This window comes from Eupeodes corollae, chromosome 2, assembly GCF_945859685.1.
Source record: "Eupeodes corollae chromosome 2, idEupCoro1.1, whole genome shotgun sequence".
NCBI lineage: Eukaryota > Metazoa > Arthropoda > Insecta > Diptera > Syrphidae > Eupeodes > Eupeodes corollae.
Window position 1 is genome coordinate 2,238,336 of NC_079148.1, and position 19,773 is coordinate 2,258,108.

Sequence of the window (19,773 nt, forward strand, 5' to 3'; positions counted from 1 at the left end):
AAAAAGAAAAAAGAAAACTTAAATAAAATAAACAAAATTGTGACCTGTGAGCACTCTGTAGAATATTACTCGTAGAGTAGTAAACTTCATTCACGATGATTTTTTAAAACTTAATCGTGTATAAATCGGGACGGGACATCTTGAAAGGGAACTTTTGTCTTCTTTTTTTGGACTGGTTGCCTTATCTGCAGAAGCCATCATAAATGAGGATTTATTGAAAATCTTGTCAATATAGTAGAAACAAGTATAAACATTGAAATAAAGGATTTAATGTGCTATTTTTCTTGTGAAGATATTATTCTTATAGCTTAAAAAAAAGTGTGCTACTTGGATAGTGGCAACTTTTTTACATTTCTATCAATTATTATTTAAACTTACAATGTTCCTCAGGTTCAAATTCCGAGGCATTAGTATATAGATAGATAGTATAGAGATTTTTATTTTAACTGCACATCAATAATGTGGAATACTTTACTCACCTCTGTTATTCTCTTAAATGTTGGTACTCACAATTCACAAACTAAGAAGTCTTTAATTGCAATTTAGTTCTTTTCAAATTAAGTAATTTTTTAAATGTTGTTTCCAATTAATATCACTTCTTATTGTGAATAAAAAATCTTCAAAAATCCAGAAAAATTTCCCACAACTAACATTTTAATTTCTGAAACACATTTATTTTAAAATCAGTTAACGAAATTAGTTACTAAACAAACAAATTTATAGAATTTTCGAAGAAACCTATAAATAGTAACACAAATAGTTATTGTGAATTATATTTCTCCATTAAATTTGGAATTTTTAGAACATTCAAATTTCTCACTGAATTAAAGCAATTTTTATTTTAAAATCTACGAAATAATTGATGATTTGAATGTAAATTCCAACAACAAGTGTAAAATATTTTAAAACAAAAATTGACAGGATATTGAGTTAAATATTCATAAACATATCTCGATAAGGAATTCCTATAATTCCAATAATTGAATATTAGCGTTTTGTTTTTTTTTTTATTTAGAACAGTACTAATGTGTGTTTCAGTTTTGGTGACTGTTGTATTGCATGAATTTACAAGAAATTAATGTTAAAAAATAGCAATTTTCATAGACTTACAAAGTCTATTTTGAACGCATCATAAGCTACTGGATATTCATGACAACTTTTAGGAACTTTACCCCGTTTCATACGACAACTTCGTTGTTTGTAAGAAACGAAGCAAATTTCGCAAATATTATCGACTGATCTTCGATTTCAGGAGACCCATTCACGATAAATATGTAGTTATTGTGAGTTAGCCATCATACAAAGAAACTTTTGAATTTTTTTTTTAATGTTCCTTTCGACTATATCGATAAGATAGCTTTCTCTTATGTTTCCAGCATCAATTGTAATTTTAAACTAATCTATGGATTCAAAAGAAACATTCACAAATTCTATACACGCATTTTGTTCTGTAAGACCCATTCACATTGATGATCTTATTCAGACAATCACGTTAAACAAATTCACAGATTTAACAGTGAAGACATATCAAATAAGAAAGAAACTAATAATATTATTTTTTTCACTGAAGCTAAGATAGGTTTTTCGCGTACCATATTCGTTTATTTTTTGTCATCCAGATTGCTTAAGGCTTTCTCGAGACTTTAAGATTTTTTTCAAATGAAGTACCTAAATAAAGTCTTTAAAAAACAAATTCTTGTCCTGTTTCTATAAATACTTCAATTTATTATTATACTGTTTTTTGTCTTCATTTTTAACTTTCAAACTTCCGCAAGAACCAAAAAAATGTACAACCTAACAAAAAGAAACAAGTCACTCAAAAGTCAAACCCTCTGACAGATGTGCAAAGTTAATTTATCAAACAAAACCCAAAATTAAAACTTCATTTGACAGTTTGACTTTTGAAAGAATGTGACGTCTGCCTTATTGCCTGCTGTCTCATCTAAACAAGGCTTAAAAATTCTTTCTCTTTTTTATTTCATTATTTCAAATGAACGAGAATGTTACAAGAATAAAAAAAAAATAAAGTTAGAGTAATAAATTTTGTATTTCTTTTAATTAATTCCATTATTTGCTGCTCCCACTTGGTTGGGAGACACATTCATACATATATACCTTACATACTTTATTTTATTATTCCATTTTCTTTTTTTATTATATTATTATTATGATTATTTTCATTTCGAGAGTTGCTACTGCAGATGTTTGTTTTTTTTTTTTTTTGGTTGGGAAATGTGAATCCGTTTTTGGACATTTCCCATTTTGAATGTGACTTTTACATTAAATATAAATGAGGGTTCTGGTGGTAGGTAATAAGACTATATATATAAATGGTAAAGAGGCAGGGGTATTATTATTTAGGCACGCAATTCAAATATAAAAACTCCTATGAAATATAGTTGGCACCCTAATCGTTCCTTCTATACCTACTATATCACCTAAAATATGCCACGATCTATATAGCCATGGCGTGAATATTGTGAGCATAGAGTTGAGTATTTTTGGCCCTCTATATAATACTCTCCCTCCGTCGCATCGCATCGTGTCGTGTCACCACCGTTTCAAAAACACAATGAATCGAATTGAAAATTATCAAAAAAAAAAAAGAAAAAATATAGCTAAGCAAAGAAAGAAAGAAAGGACGAACAAACGGAAAAAATGCCTACTTTGATACGTTTATGAATAGAGAAGCTTAAGTCCCGAAATGGGTAAGTGGGTTTTATGAATAGCAATAGAGCATGTTCCAACGCTCTATTATGTACTCGCGGCGCATAACACAATGCAAAGGGGTAGCATTATATAAGTTACTCGCTATTCTGTTCTCCGATGCCTATGTACAATATATAGTATATCGAAAGGACGAGGACGACGACGATAGGAATGTCCTTATGTACTTGAAAAATATCTAAGTCCCTTGTTGTTTCAGTTTAAGGGAGCTATACAGCTACAGCTCTAGTTCTCTCTCATCATTGAACATGAAGATGATGAGAAGGGTAGGCTATATAGGGTAGGGTATGATGGCTTGAATATAGGCAGCCGTTTTACGTAGGTAGGTATATTGTGCTTTGACAAGTTGAGCATGGGGTTGAATTTGTTGAAATGGAGTGCGGATGAAAGAATAGGATGATGATGTATTCAGCCAGCCAACCAATTGTAAGTAGGTTGGAACAAGGGATGTTCTTCTAAACAAAAAAAAAAGATTTCAATCTTATGCTGGGAGGGTGGTGGTTGGTTGCGGTATATCGGAAGAGTCGAAGTAGTCGAAAGTTAAGCAAACATTTTGAGAGGGTTTTTTGTGCTGTTTTTGGGATTTGCGTATACTCATATTGCAATTGCTTTTCTTCTTCAGCTTCTTCTTCTTTTTCAAGCCCATTGTGTTTTTTTTTTGGGCTGAGATTTCGTTTATTTTGACGTCCAAGTATGGAGATGGAGTGTGGAGGACTTTGGAAGAAAAATGTCTGAAAAGTTGAACAATTATTATTATGTCTGCGAAATTAAGTTTGGGTGTTTTTCTTCTTTCTTCCTTCCTCTTGTCAAGTGAAACCGGAAAATACTTCACTGCTCTTTAAAGCCCATTCAATATAAAGATGTAAGTTTCATCTTTCATAAAGAGGGTGGTATAGAGTACTGAATGCTGAAATAATGTCAGTATAGAAAGGGGAGCTCTTTCTCTTTACCAAAACTCGTCCTTCTTTCCATTCGCATTACCCGAAAAACATAAGCGGCTTATCTTCCTTTCGCAGGTCTCTCTTTAGCAAAATATTTCGATGTCGATGACGACGAAAACGACAACGATGAGAACGAACGTTATGCCAACCAACCTCTCTATGAATATCATAGACTCCTTTTTATTTTGGCCCACTACCTTCGTTATTTATATTATTTATAGATTTTTTCGGTTCGGTTATAGCCTCGTTTGCAAAATTTAGTATCGATATCTGGTGCGTCCGTATATATGTACCTATAGTGTGGAAGAAGACATTACAGTATATGATGATGATTTATTTATTTGATATATGCTCGCTCGTGTACACTACCTACCTACATACAGTATAAAAGCTTTATACAAGCTAACTGATGAATAAATACAGTTTACAGGAAGGTAAAAATGTATTTTGGTTGAAACAATGTTTCATTTTGTTAAAATACACTTTTATCTACCTACTCGAATATGCAATTAATTTTTGGAACATTTTGGAATCTACTGTCTGCTTTTGTTGGAAAAAGTGTGTTTAATACACGAGTAGATAATATTTTATTGAAAAACAGGAGGGCTTTTGTTTTCGTTATGTCCTGAAATAAGAGTTTCTGATGTTTTATACAACAATTTTATGAAAAGAAATACTTTCTAAGAATGTAACTTTAAGTCTTCCGTTGGGCGCCATTTAATGCAGTTCTTTTCATATAATGGAGTAGACATTTTCTGAAAATCTTAAATTATACGTAAGAAAATGAAAGGTAATGTGTCTATTTTTGGGAAAGGAAGCTTGAAAAGTCCCATTTCATCAAATTCATACAAAAAGCACAAATTATCTGGCAACGTACATTTTCTCCGATATTTATCTAAAGCATAATTCATTATTTTAGCGGCTAAAGTGTCCTAGAGTATGGTTTTTGCTTTTCTTTTATGTTTAAAAATAAGTATTTTGGCGCATTAAAATTAACTCTTCTGTTGTTATTCATTTCCTTAATTTTGCCCATTTAAAGGATTTGAAATCATTTAAGAATCTTAAATAATAGGTAACATTTTGTAAGCGCGTCAGTTTTGTTCAAGCTTAAGTAGTTACTACGGCCATTGTATTTGTATTTTATTCCTTCATTAAAAAAATTTGTATGTAGCTATTACTTAGCTTTATTTTTTTGACATTTTTTAGACGTTTTGAACATTTCCCATTAAGGATTAGCAATTATGTGAGAGTAAAAATGTTTTTCATTATTTACTTTTTATTTTATATTTAATGAAAAGTTGGGCGCCATTTTAATACAAGAACTTGATTTTCGTATTCACAACATTTTCCTTTGTTCAACAAAAGGAATTTATTTATATATTCAAATTGTTGATGATTCTTTGTCTAAATAGATATTTTTTTAATTAAAAATTTGAACGTTGGGCGCCACTTAAATACAAAAAAAACTAGATTTGATCGTATTAACAACATTTTTCTTTGATTAATATAAGTAATTTATTTATGTATCACAACTGTTTATATATTTTTAGTCAATCAAATTGTGTCCTTTCCAAATATAAATTGTTACGTTGGGCGCCATTTAAATACGAACAATCCGATTTTATCGTGTTTAAACCATTTCTCTTGTTAATTACTTATAATAAATTTATTTATTTTAACTTTAAGTGATAGTAAACTACAATTTATCTAAATCTAATGATATTTGAGATATTTAAAGTGTAAAAATCGCAACAATATTTGATAGGAATAACTTCTTTTAGGCATTTTTAACTTATTATCTTATTTCTTTTTTTAGGTGTGAATACTCGCAAGCAACGACGTGAACGTACAACATTTACACGAGCGCAATTAGACGTTCTGGAATCACTTTTCGGCAAAACACGATATCCTGATATATTTATGCGAGAAGAAGTTGCTCTAAAAATAAATCTTCCCGAATCAAGAGTTCAGGTAAGTCAAAGTTAAATTTCTTTTCGTTTTATCTTAAATTGCACAATAAAAATCGAAAAACAAACATAATAGAATTTAACAGTCTCACATGCCACCCCACCCCTGCCCAACGCTGCCGCCGACTCCTTATTTGACTTTCCGACTATAACCATTTTGCTTTGTAACGTCACACATGTGTCATTCTGTATTTCATATAAAATGTGAAAATCTGAAAATCCAAAAATCTCTTACGCAAACAAACTGCGTTGGGTTATATTCCGAGATGCTAATGGTTCCTGGTTCAAAAACGATCCATCTTTTGTCCCAATTATTTTCATATGACACTTTGAGGGTTTCTGTTTTATGCTGTGTTGTGTTGCTTTTCAATGTTTGCACGCCCAATGTTTAATTTGAAATTGCGCCCAAAAATCTGAACAGAAGAAGGGCTGTTTTACAAGCTATGTTTGTTTTTACCTCAGATAACAATACGCAACGAGAATTATTTCCTCTTCAATGTTTGGTTAGGTGACGACGATGATGATGATGATGGTTGTTTGCGGGTATATTCGTACATCATCATGCAAAATATGTTCCATGTCCTTTTTTCCTTTAAAAACTTCCTTAACTAGAAAACAAAAGTGCAACAATAGAGAAAAGTAAGTCCTATATCTACACCACAGGGTAAAATATGTGTAATTTCATCCTTCGTATCGTATAGACGTCATCGTCCTTGTCGTTTTTGTCAGTACTCAATACTCAGTGTAAAGTCATCCCTCTGGCATTTGAATGCTTATACTTCCATGACCGTGTTCAATTGAATTGTCAAACAACCGCTTTTCAGTTGACAGTTTATTGTCGATAATGATTTCTGTAAACACAGCCGTCATTAGTATTTTTGCTTGCTTGGAGTTGGAATATAATTGTGAATAACCTTCTCTATGTCTGTGCTTATTTTTATTTTTGTTTTGTTTGTTTAAAGAAAAAGAAGAAGAAAAAGAAACAAAGGACATCGTCCTTTTGGAAAATGTACGAATAATAGAGACATTCCATTACATAAGTGAGAAGCGAGTGTACAATGACAATCGATTGAAGCCATAGATATTTGAAAAACCTGAAAGATGACACCTTTTTTAACAAAAATGTTCATAGTTCTGTTTTCATTTTTCACCCTCCGTGCCCAATAGTCCGTGTTAGGTTCAGTCCAAGTCTATGTCCAGCCGCAAAAAGAAGCAAACAAATTACGGCAAAAAGTCTGCACAGAAGTCATTAACATTTTTTCTTTCTGTTTGTCATCGATTCTATTTATTTTCCTTAAATTGTTATCCTGCATAAATATCTATGCATACAGTTGATATTATGATATTGATTTTCTTATAATAATATTTACTGTGAATTGAATAGTTTTGGCATGTGACACCTACGACCGTTATGGAGGGTTTGACAGATTGAGTGAGTGGGCAGTGTTATTCATTCGGAGTTTAGTTTCAAATTTGTCAAATTTTAGATGTGCCTCTTTATGGTGTTATCTTCTTCTTTTTGGTTGTCTAATATATCATTCAAGGTGAACTGTATGATGACACTTTAAACTAGACCAACATTAATGACAGCTGACATAACCTTAAGTCATTATTCGTTCACACTTTTTCTGCGCAGGGAGCTTAAATGAAAATGCCAGTTTCTTAACGCGATTGTCGATTATTGTGAATAAAAAAATTAAAAAAATTAGATATCGCTCAAACTTTAAATTCAGGAAAATTTCGATATGTAATAAACAAACAAAACAAACGTCACATTGTGTAATGGGTGTTATTCACAATAGATAAAATGATGAAAATTCAATATTTTGACACTTGTTACTCCATTTCTTGTTTTCTCTTTTTCAATTTTAAACCCCGCAACATTTTCTCCACTTTTTAGTCCAAAACTTAAAATGTTTGTGTTAATAAATCCTCACTAATTCATCACAGTATTTATTATAATTTATTATTGTTTGCTGATGCTGATTAATAAATTAATTTTCTAGCGCAATTTGCATTAAGATCTCTATATTTATGTCTATTTGAAGTTTAGAGAGAGAAAAAATAAACAAAATCACACAAATGATTAATAAATCATGCAAATTATTTGTGTTACTTTTTTTCTTAGGTTTTGTTGAAGGGAATATTTTGTATTATAAGTTTTCAACAACAAGTGGCGCTACTTTTTCGTTTACACGATAGATTTTTTAAAGTCTTGTTTATTAAAGGTAATAGTTTAGGCTTAGTTAATTTTAATGGTTTTATTTAAGAGTTTTGGAATAAAATATCTTTATGGTCGAAGGCTGAGAGAAGATTTGTGAAAAGAGTATAAATTATTGCTGGATTTTATTTCAAAAATTTTTGATTCTGATTGTTTTATAGAAAAGTGTTAAGATTAATAAATCTTTGCATCATACGGTGTTAAATGCCGACGGAACATTTTCTTAAATAAAATGATGAATTACTGACCTCTTTTTAAAGAATTTGCATTGCAACTCATAATTTAGACCTTCTTATTTTTTGTATTTCTGAGCTATAAGTAATACTTTCGAAAAGCGTTTTCTTTTTTTTTAAGATTGTATATCATTTCATAAGAATGAATAAATTGTGATCAAAAACAAAAAAATTAAGCACTTTAAACTTTTATATGTATGCTTTTTGACAGTAATATATGATGGATTTTAAGAAGTTGGACAGAAAGCTTCGTAATTCACAATGAGAAAACCATATTATTTATTGCTTCACAATTTTATTGATATAATATACTTAGTGGCGGCTTTCTCCAAATCCTACAACTTGGCGACAATACTGCTACTTTCGTAATCAGTCAACTCTCATTACCCGTTGCGCCAAACGTAACTTTTTCGCCTCGAAACTCAATACAAATCTTTCTTCTAAACAGCTCTGGAAAAATCTTCGTGACATTGGTATTGGTAAAAAGCCAATTTCTAAGTGTGAACTTGATCCTAATGACCTCAACAATCAGTTTACTCAAACAAATCAATTAGCTACTAGCTTTGAGCCCAAGGCTGGCTTACTTTATGATGGAGTTAACGATTTTTTCTTTGAGACGGTAACTGAAGACGAAATTATACGAACTTTTAAATCCCTGAGGTCCGAAGCTATAGGCTAAGATTTTTGAAACTTGTCCTACCCTGCTTGATTAACGCTCTCACTCATGTTTTTAATCACTGTATTGTCACTTCTACGTTTCCTATTGCGTGGAAAGCAGCCAGGATAACTCCTGTTCCGAAAAAGCCCACACCTTCCGAACTCGCCGACTACCGGCCAGTAAGCATTTTACCTTGCATGTCCAAAGTTCTCGAAAAAATCCTTACTAAACAAATTATTGACCATTTTACGTCCAAAAGATTGCTGTCTCCATACCAATCTGGATTTAGAGCTAACCATTCCTGCTCTACAGCAATGGTAAAGATCTTAGAGGATATTAGACTTGAATACGATAAAGACAATATCTCAGTACTGTGCCTATTGGACTTCTCGAAGGCTTTTGACAAAGTTGATCATCGAGTTCTTTGTCAAAAACTTGAGCACTACTTTGGTTTTTCGAATTCAGCTGTTCGTCTCATTGGTAGTTATTTGTGTAACAGAACTCAGCGTGTATGTGTTGGAAACAATTTTTCAGCACATACGTACTTGAAGATGGGCGTGCCACAAGGCTCTATTCTGGGGCCAATTTTGTTTTGTGCCTTTATCAACGATTTGCCTTCGGTTTGTGAGCACGTCTCTTTTCATCTATATGCAGATGATATACAAATTTATCTCTCACGTAGAATCAATTTAATAGAGGATCTTGTCTTTCGCGTTAATGAAGATCTTGAGAGAATTTCTAACTGGGCTAAGGAAAATGGTCTAGTGCTCAATCCCAATAAAAGTCAAGCCCTACTAATTTCTAAGAAGACATACAACCATAGAGATCTACCTTCGATTACTTTGAATAGTGCCCATGTTAGTTTTGTAGATTCTGTGACTAGTCTTGGATTCAAAATCTCTAGGGATCTCTCTTGCAGAGACCATATAAATTATGTCATTGCACGTATTTACGGAACTTTAAGAAAACTATGGGTATCTAATTCTTTTACTCCTTAAGAAACAAAACTTCGTCTTATGAGAACTCTACTCGTACCAATCATTTCCTTTTCTGAAGTCGTGTATCCGAAACTGGATTCTTTATCTGAATACAAACTACGTGTGGCGCTTAATGACATGACTCGCTACGTTTATGGTATTCGCAGATATGACCACATCTCTGCTTTCAGCAAAAAAATTCTTAAGTGCACTATGGTCGAATACGTAAATTTCTGTATTTGTATCTTTCTCCACAGAATTATTCGCACAAGAACACCTGAGTACCTTTATGAAAAAATTGAGTTCTGTACATCGTCAAGAACAAATAATCTAGTTATTCGAACTTTTAGATATCTAAATTCCTCACGGTTGTTCTTCGTTCACAGCATTCGCCTTTTTAACTCTTTTCCGGTTAGCATTAAGAGGATAACGGATGCAGTAAGTTTCAAGACCGAGGTTTTTAAACATTTTTCGAACAACTAGGATGTTAAGGGGGAAATAGGAAAGAAGAAGAGAGGAAAAGTCTTATATGTATTATTAATAAAAAAAAAAAAAATAAAAAAAAAATCAAAAAAAAAAAAATATTTTTAGCAGCCTAAGTATTATCTTATTGTATATAGAATCAAACAGCACTTTAATTGTTCAACCAAAGTACAAATACTATAAAAGACATTGTCTTAGTGAATTGTTTACAATAAAGAAATTGAAATTGAATTGAATTGAATTGACATATAATCTGTATCACACGAATAAATAAACATATAACAGTTAAATAATTTATGATAATCATTCACAATTACAAGAACAAAAAGACAGAAAAGACTTTATAGACATGCACTTAAATTAACAATAGTAAATTGCCAAACGGTCTTTTAGCATTAAAAAGTTGATGTTAGTTCTAACCCGACGGCGAAGTTAACACGCTTTAATTTTGCAAATGGCGGATAAAAATGTCAATTCTACTTTGACAATCGGAAGTGTCCAAGCAGATATAAAAACTGTCAGTTGATTAGCTCGCAGTTTTTGTAGAAGTGTTTCATGAACATCGTAAAAAGGTTTATTTCTTAAAAGTGATTTTCCACTATTTGAAAGCGTTGTCCTGACGATAAACGATTCATGATATATTATCGAACCGCGCTGGACAGAAATGTCAACGCAGTTTGACATTTTCCAAACGTCAAATTTAATTTTAGTTTTTAACCAAAAGCGTACTATGAATTCTTCAAAGCTTCACAAAAATTACAAATTTGAAATAAACAAATATTTCTTTCTTTTTCTCCAGTAGATATATCTTTCCCCCTCTTTCCCTCTTTATAAACTAAGAAAATCAATTAGCAAAAATCCTATGTAGGTAATAAATTCAAATAAATTATGACCTTGTTAGTTCTGTTTACTTATCACGATAAAACTCTGGTGTCATATCAAAACTGCCCTTCTCCTTTTCTATAATATGCCTTTCAATATTATAGAGGGTGACATTTCTAAAGTTTGTATATTGCCAATGTTGCTTCCACAAGGGTTACCTTCATTGAAACAAATAATATGAATTCATAACTTCTTTATACAGTGGCAATGCCGACGCGTCCGGCGGTGCGCGGTGCGACGACACTACAATGTGGCGTGGTAGATTTCCTCTATCACGCCCAAGTGATTATGATCCTTAAATTTGATAGCGACTCGAACGCGGACAGGGGGAATATAAACTTTATATTTCGGAACATTCCAACAACAACAACAAAACGAGTAAGACTACGATGACGACGACCGACGGTGACGTGGATGGAGGGAGAACGACAGAAGCAATTTCCCAAAGTAAATAACTGTGGTTATCCGAATGAATGCCTTCGCAAAGTCGCGCGTAATATAATCATTTTTTCTTCTCTCTCTCTCTTTGTCTTTCTATTTCTGTCTTTTGCACTCTTATATAAACTTAAGGTTACCATTCATTTTATTTCTGGATTTCTCTTTTATACAATTTCAATTTTATTCGTTTTTATTTCTGTTGGTTTTGTTTGGTTACTTCCTTGGTTGGTGTTGCCGATAATTTTTTTTATTAATGACCGAGCGTACCGAGAAATTTTATTATAGTCGTCGTCGTCAAAATAATCTCGACGAAAGTTTATTTTGTCATCGGTTGCTTGGGCACAGATGTTTTTGGTGATAAATTTTCTCGCACAGGATAAATAATATACAATTTGTAGCAATTTTTGATAGATGGTAAATAAAATCTGTGCTGTGCTGCGAATTCGGGGGTTGTATGGTTTTGGTAGAAGGACCAAATTGTATACAAATAAAAATGTATCACATGTATTGACTATTATGAACATGTACATTTTAATTTTATACACCCTTTCAATCACAGTGGCTGACTCAGAATTATGTTTTCATTTTTAGGAACTTAAGTTAAAGCGAATCGCATTTTCGAGAATATATAGAAAATGTTCATAGAATTTTGCGTTGAAACATGCATTTTACGTCTAATCCCTGGTTAAAACAACTGTGACTTAATTTTTCTGACATTTAAGATTAATACCTCCAATATAGATACCATTGTGAATTATGTATTTACGTAAAAGATTAGATCAGCAGTTGTTAGTAATTTCGTTCCTTAACACACTGACCACATTATTCCTAAACTAATTTTGTTAAATTGTCAAATAGTTACAAGCTATAACAATTCACAACTCTGCCCGAGATTATTGAACTTTCAAAGTTAATGCAATATTTTTTCTCTTATTTATTTTTAATAAGTTGTTTCTCAAGTATGTCAATTTTTCTTTTGTTGAGATTTGAAGTTATACAGTTTTATTTTTTCATTTTTGAAATTGTAAATTTGACAGATCAACAATTTCCAAATTCCAACAGAGTAGAGATATAAGCTGTCAAAAAAGACAGCGAATTGAGATGTCAAGAAAAGATCTGATGAGTTTCTTTTGTAGCTCAAATAAATCAAAGCGTTCTAATTGCTTTTCTTTTTTTAATCGTGAGCTAGCTCAATTCAATTCAATTCTGTATTTCGTATGACATGTCTGTCAGACCGACGTCAAATTCTAAATCTTTTGACAGTTTAGTTTTCTAGTGCGTTTCATAAATAAATGTAAGCGCTGTGATTAAAACCTGTTCAGAAAGTACTCGAAGTGGCCAGAAACTGCTCAGCTTAAAAAGAAAAACTAGCGATAGTCTCTTGATCCCAACAAATCGATACAATGACACTTAAACAATTTTGCATACAAAACAATACTATAAGAAAAAGAACGGATAGTAGTTTGGTTTACTCGAAGGTGACTTAAGAAGCTTTGAGGAAGTTTCAAAAACATTGTTAATTTAAATTTTTTACATCCAAAATTCATAACATTTTGGGAATAAGTCACAATATGCATACGCAAAGTTGATTTCAATGAATCTTCACAAAGTCTGAGTTTCATTGGGAATACGATCTAAGAAAGATTTCAATCACGTCAACTTTTCTTTAAACAAATTTGTGTATCCGATTCAGCTATAAAATAATCGGCTATAATTGTTACTAATTCTTTTGATGTTCCTTCTTATTCTTCTACAGCTTCTCTTAATTACTGTCATTTCAAATTTGATGCAATTCTCTCTTTTTGATTCTCAATCAGGACTAATAAATTTGTCAAAAACTCAAATAAATTTAACAAAATTCTGCTGATTTCATTTCTTCTTTGATATCAAAAGTTAAAAATTTCATTAAAAACCCGTTTTTTCTCAATCAAATCAACTATCAGTTGACTTATCAAAGAAAAATTGTTCACAACCAATATATGTACGTCCTGCTGTAACCTCTGTCAATTCTTCTATACTTCTATTTCCACTTTCAACTCAACTAGCATTTCAAGGAGATTTTGAGAGGAAAAAAAGGATAAATCGAATGGGACTGGGAATAGGAATCCTATAATGAAATTCGATACGCCTTTTTTAATGCTCTTTTCTGGCAATGATTTTAAAATTCAATAAAACGCTCGAACGCACGCACAACGGCACGACACGACATACGACAATGTGCATAAATATCACCCTTGTTTTCGAATAATGTTGAATGGGGTCGTATTGTTTGTGTAAGTTGCGGGCGAACGACGATTCCTGATTCTTTGCATCCATTAGCACCCCCGAAATTCGAAGCGTTTTTCCAGCCATCCATCCCCCTTGAAATAGCAAAAACGAACGCAAACAACAAGAAGCATTATCGTCAAACTACGGCACTTTGCGGATTGTTTTCTCTAGTGGTGGTTAGGTTAGAGGGAGTTCCGGGTTTTGTAATGTCTGAAGTCTGATGGGATGATGACTTCACTCTTATAGTATAGTCTTGAGAGACTTCTTGAAAAAGGACTAGGGTGGGCTAAATAAATACTATTTGTTTGTTATTTTAGTGCGATTGCTTTAATTGAATTCATCACTTGTGATTGTGTAAACTAATTTTTGTTCTTTTTTTCTTTAACAGGTTTGGTTTAAGAATCGACGTGCCAAGTGCCGCCAGCAACTGCAACAGCAACAACAATCGAATTCACTCAACAGTTCGAAGGGCAATAGTGGTGGAGTGGGATCCGGCGGTAATTCGGGCTCCAGTCGCAATTCATCGAATAGCAATAATAACAGCGGAAACGCCAACAATCAAAATAGCTCTAGTGGCAGCGGCAATTCTGGAACGAACTCATCGGGAACTCCGGCGAAATCGAACAATAATAATAACAACAACAACAATAACAATAAATCATCGGCAAACTCAGCGCCCTCTGGAGCTGGTTCTGGTGGCCAGTCTATCAAGTCACACCATAGTTCCTTCTTAAACTCTCACTCGCACTCCCACTCCTTGTCGTCGCATCATTCCGGCGGCGGAAGCATGGGTGGCAATACGGGAAATCCTGGCGGCAACTCGCTGAACCTCGGCAGCGGGGGTCACAACTCCTCACCCATTCTTCCAACACCTGCCACCTCCGTTAGTCCTGTCAGCATAGTCTGCAAGAAGGAGCACATGGGCGGCGGAGGAGGTGGTGGCTATCAGTCATCGGCTGCTGCCAACGGTGAATCACTTCGTGCCGCATATGATTCCATGAAGGATACGTCCGGCGGCGACATTGGCTCGGGAAGTCATCACGCCAGCCTCTATGGCAGTGCCAGCACCAATCCACGACTGGTGCAGCCAGGTGGCAACATCACACCCATGGACTCCAGCTCGAGCATAACCACCCCGTCCCCGCCCGTCACACCGATGTCGCCACAGAGCGCCGCTGCAGCACACGCTGCCGCCGCAGCCCAGTCCGCTCAATCGGCCCACCACTCAGCTGCCGCTCACTCTGCCTACATGTCCAACCACGACTCCTATAACTTCTGGCACAATCAGTACAACCAGTACCCCAACAACTACCAGACGCCCAGCTATTACTCCCAAATGGAGTACTTCAGCAACCAGAACCAGGTCAACTACAACATGGGTCACTCCGGCTATAGTGCCTCCAACTTTGGACTCTCGCCGAGCTCCTCCTTCACTGGCACCATGTCTGCGCAGGCCTTCTCCCAAAACGGCCTCGACTACATGTCCCCCCAAGACAAATACGTTAACATGGTGTAGGAGATCCTACAAACAGCAGCCGCCGGCAATGTGGCTCTAGAACGGAACGGATAGGTGGCGACATACACCCAGGCCCTCGAAACACACATATCCTAAAAATCCTCCTCGATAAATATAAATTTTGTGTAAGTTGTCATTCGCTCACACAGCCTGGATCAACGAAATTCATAAGTGATAAGCTCTAAACTTAAACAAAAAATAAACATATTTAAAAAATTTAAATTTTTAAATTCTCCTTAACCGTTATGAATAAATTGTAAATATGTATTTAAAAAAAAAAAACTTAATAAAAACGGCCAGAGAATTGTTTCATTCATCTTACTCATGAATATGTACCTTGAATTTAAAAAACAAAGTCAAACAAAATCTTAAAATTCGATCTTCTTTGTATTTAAGTTTTTGTTAAATCAAAAAATAAATGAATTAAAGTTTAAATTTTAAAATTAAAATCGAATTCTCCATAAAACAAAAAAAAAAACTTACACACGTCATCATATCTTTTTTGTATAGTAAAACAAATCTCTATATATATATACACAATCTATAATTATATTATTATAAATAAAAACAAAATTAAAATTAACTAAAAATAATAAACAACAAAAATATAAATATATATATATTTAAAATAAAATAGATAATTTGCATAGTTTCTAAGTAAAATATTATTATCTATAATGAATAAAAATGAAAATTAATTAAAAAAGTGAGTAAGTTAAATGAAATAACGAAATAAGAATTAAACAACAAAACAAAAATAAAACGTTATGTATAACAAATTGTTTGTAAAACATTTTTAATTTTATTATTATATTATAATTGGATGAATATTTTTATTTTTATTTTCGTTTTATTTTTAATTATTTTTTCAACTACCTTATAGTTTAGATTTATTAATGAAATACAAAAATTATAATAAAATATGAAAACTAAAAGAAATTTAATTGTATAAAGGCAAAAATAAACAAAAAATAATTATATGAAAAAAATCAAAAAATTATGGTATTTTTATTTGAGAAGAAGAATTCTGTTTTTCAGCTTGGTCTTTGGAAAAGTTTGGAGGGGAAACACGCCTGTAAATCTCCCGTTTAGTAATGGGAGAAACGAGGGATAGTGAAGGTTTGAATTAAAAGGAAAAGGAAATTCAAATATTTTTATTCATACAACCTTTGTCTTTGAAAATATATAAAAGCCTTAAAATAACTCTGAAGCCTACGTCCTTTAAAGGATTGCACTCACTTGACGTTTTATTTCAATTTTAAAAGGCTTTGTCCTGTAAATAAAATATTAATATTGCTCTTAAAATAACAAACTGATAGAAGTTGGTACAAACGGATCATTTTCGATAACAGTTATGTTTAAATTAAAAAAAAAAAACAAAACTTGACATTTTCTACCAATCTTTTGATACTTATCATTTTAGTTATTCAAAAACTTTAATAGAATCCTAAGTTACTCAACCTTATCACAAGTCCCGTCCTAGGACGATTCCATACGCTATATCCGAATAAATTCACATCAAAAGCCCCGAACGAAACTGAAACGGCATTGCTATACAAAAATCTTATTTTCCGACTTTTTTAATCAGCTGATTTACGTCAAAATGTGAAAAGAACAACAAAGTACACATTTTGCTGTTCATGATTTGATTCGTTTTTACAATTGTTTTTTAATAAAAACGGATTCAATAGCCATTTCATTTTTTTTAAACAAATGAGGAAAATGAGTAAAGAAGACGAACATTAAAATGACAACGCAGGATTTTAAGAGATACTTACGAATTCGATGACAAAATGTTGGTAAGGTTTTTCAAATTAGAAGAATTTTATAAATGAAATACACTTGCAGATTTAAAAAAACTTCAGTGTAAATAAGGTAACAGAAACCCAGAATTAAAATTACTTGAAGTTTAAGCAGACGTTTCGTAATTTTAATTTTGATAAACAAAATTGGTAGATGGATGATAAAATTGTTCAAAACAAGGCAAATCATCTATTAAACCTAGTTTCTTACTAAAATGGCTAAACATTTAAAATCAATTGTTTAAAAATGTGTGCCATTGTCTTCAGGAAAAAAATTTATAAGTAGGATCAACTCAAAATCAGGCAGAACTATTTAAAATTGACAGTATTTAAAAAAAAAAGCAAACAAGTCTTAAAATTGACAGTACTTAAAAAAGGCAAGTTAGCTGAAATTCAGACAAAACAAACTTCGTCATTAAGGCCTGATCAAACAGAACGCTGTCTGGTGGGACGATCACAATTTGCCACTGCCCTCCACATTCTGACATTGCGCAGTGCTTTAGTTCTTTAAGTAAAGGCAACGCTTTTTTCTTTGCTTTAGTACTAGTACAAAAAAACAATTTAAGATTTTCGTAAACGTAGCTAAATGTTTTTTTTTCTGTTTGACGTTTGACCGTCGTCGTGATCTTTGTTAAAATCTGCGACTTTAATTTGACCGTCGTGTTCTATTTTTAGCCAATGGTCGTTATTGCGTTCTGTTTGAACAACAGCGTATAATTCTACAGAAGACAATGAACCAAACGGGTAAAATTCTTTACCGTCCCACTGGATCGCCTTCTGCTCGACCAGGCCTTTAATTTTTAGTTTATATCTTTTCAAGTATTTTAAAAAAAATATTGTTTGTCAAAATAATACATATCCAACCACAGATTGTTTGTAACATAATTGAAAACGTTAATAATTTAAGGGATAAAGTGAAAATGATGAACTTACCGTTGCTCAAAAAAACGATCAAAATTTATGGTTTTTGATAAAGTCAAGCTAACTATCCATGCACTTGCATCAAGGACACATATCAACTTGCAGTACTCGGTCTATGCATCATCGATCAACTCTTTTACAATGATCACATATTCGACATTGTTAAAAATGCTTTTAGGTTTCTCTGAAGATGCAAGAAATGTGTCACCCTTTATGATGAGGCTTCAATTTACACAGCCTACATTCCTCTAATACTTAAATACAGTTCGCATATTTGAGCAATTGCTATACTAAAACAAGATTAAGTATTTTAGATAGAATCCAAAATAAAAGCTTCGAAAATGATAAGCAATAGAACTATAACCGAAATATTTACATCACTCGAACACCGCCGCAAGTTTTATGCCTTTCGTTGGTTGATCAATATTTTTAAAAACACTGCTCTGGAGAAATAGCCAGTTGTATTACCCCTCCCTCCCAAACAATTTAGCCGTTATGCTCATAATTCATTTGAGCTCAATTTTTGACGTACTATCAAGTATAGAAATTCATATTTTAACCGCACATCGAGAATGTAGAATACTTTACTTAAAGACCAATGTGCACCTGTATCTCCTCTTTAATCCTTTCCTATTTTAATAAAGCCCGTACTGTGTTTAAACTTTAAACATGTTAAGATTATTTAACAATCTCTTGAGTGCCTTTAATTTATAAATGTAAACAAAAATCTGGGCAATAATTTGTGTTCTCAATTCGAACACACTAAAGGGATTATACATTTGGTCTTTTGGTTTTGAACACTCAAATTGGAGGAAAACAATTTAATATTGCTGTCCACATTCTAGATGTACGGTGAGAAAAGAATATTTTTATTTCACAGGACGCCAAAATTGAGCTCAATCGAAGCTGATATTTATTTGTGGAAGATCGAATACTACGCCTGAATATCTGAATCTCGTAGACCACTGACAGAAACGGTTAAATAGGTCGCCGTATCTTTTAGTTGTTGTAGTAAACATTGTTGTTGCTGAGCTTTTACACTGGTTGGATACGAATCATTCCCATACGGTCGATTTATAATTCAGCCATCTCAGAAACTATAAACTTCCCATAGGAAGTCATTGCAACGGGTCCGATTTGTCAAATTGATAATTTTGACATTTCTCAACGTAATTCAGGTATAATTTTGAAAAAAATCGAATACAGCTTTTTTTATAAAATTACTCAAAGTTGGTAAAAATTGAATTTCGACTCAAATATCTTTCCAAGAATTTGAGACTATGGCTTCCATTTAATTTAATCTTATAAGAAATATTGTTTTCAACATTCGGAAAAATGTTGAGAAAAATCGAATTGACAGTTTTTTTACAAAAAATAAATAGGATCTTAAAAGAAAATTTAACAAAAGTTGGTAAAAATTGATTTTTGACTCAAATATCTTTTCAAAACTTTGATATATTGGTTTTAAACTATTTTTATCTTTAAAAAAAATATTGTTGTCAACACTCAGTGCAAATCTAATTGACAGTTTTTTTTTACAAAAAATAAAAACCTAACAAAAAACAATACTAAAGCTTGGCAAAAATGTACATACGATTCAAAAAGCTTTAAAAATTAAAATTATTGTCTTCAAACTCTTTTTATTTCACAGAAAATATTGTTTTCGAATTCAGTAGTTTTTTTTATAAAAATCCAACAGACCGTTTTTTCATTAAAAAAAAAAAAATAAAATTTACATG

At 32.4% G+C, this 19,773-nt stretch overlaps 1 protein-coding gene across 2 annotated transcripts in view; it reads left to right on the forward strand.

Annotated features, from left to right (window-relative positions):
• LOC129948026 (homeotic protein ocelliless) overlaps positions 1 to 15,883 on the forward strand; it is a 68,327-nt gene extending 52,444 nt beyond the window's left edge. The window contains exons 3-4 of one of the 2 annotated variants that reach the window (XM_056058835.1): positions 5,485 to 5,639; positions 14,184 to 15,883. In XM_056058835.1, the coding sequence (XP_055914810.1) occupies positions 5,485 to 5,639; positions 14,184 to 15,311 (1,283 nt within the window). In that variant the 3' untranslated portion in view covers positions 15,312 to 15,883. The remainder of the gene's footprint in view (positions 1 to 5,484; positions 5,640 to 14,183) is intronic. The other variant, XM_056058834.1, reaches the window with a different exon arrangement.
• The last annotated feature ends 3,890 nt before the right edge of the window (positions 15,884 to 19,773 follow it).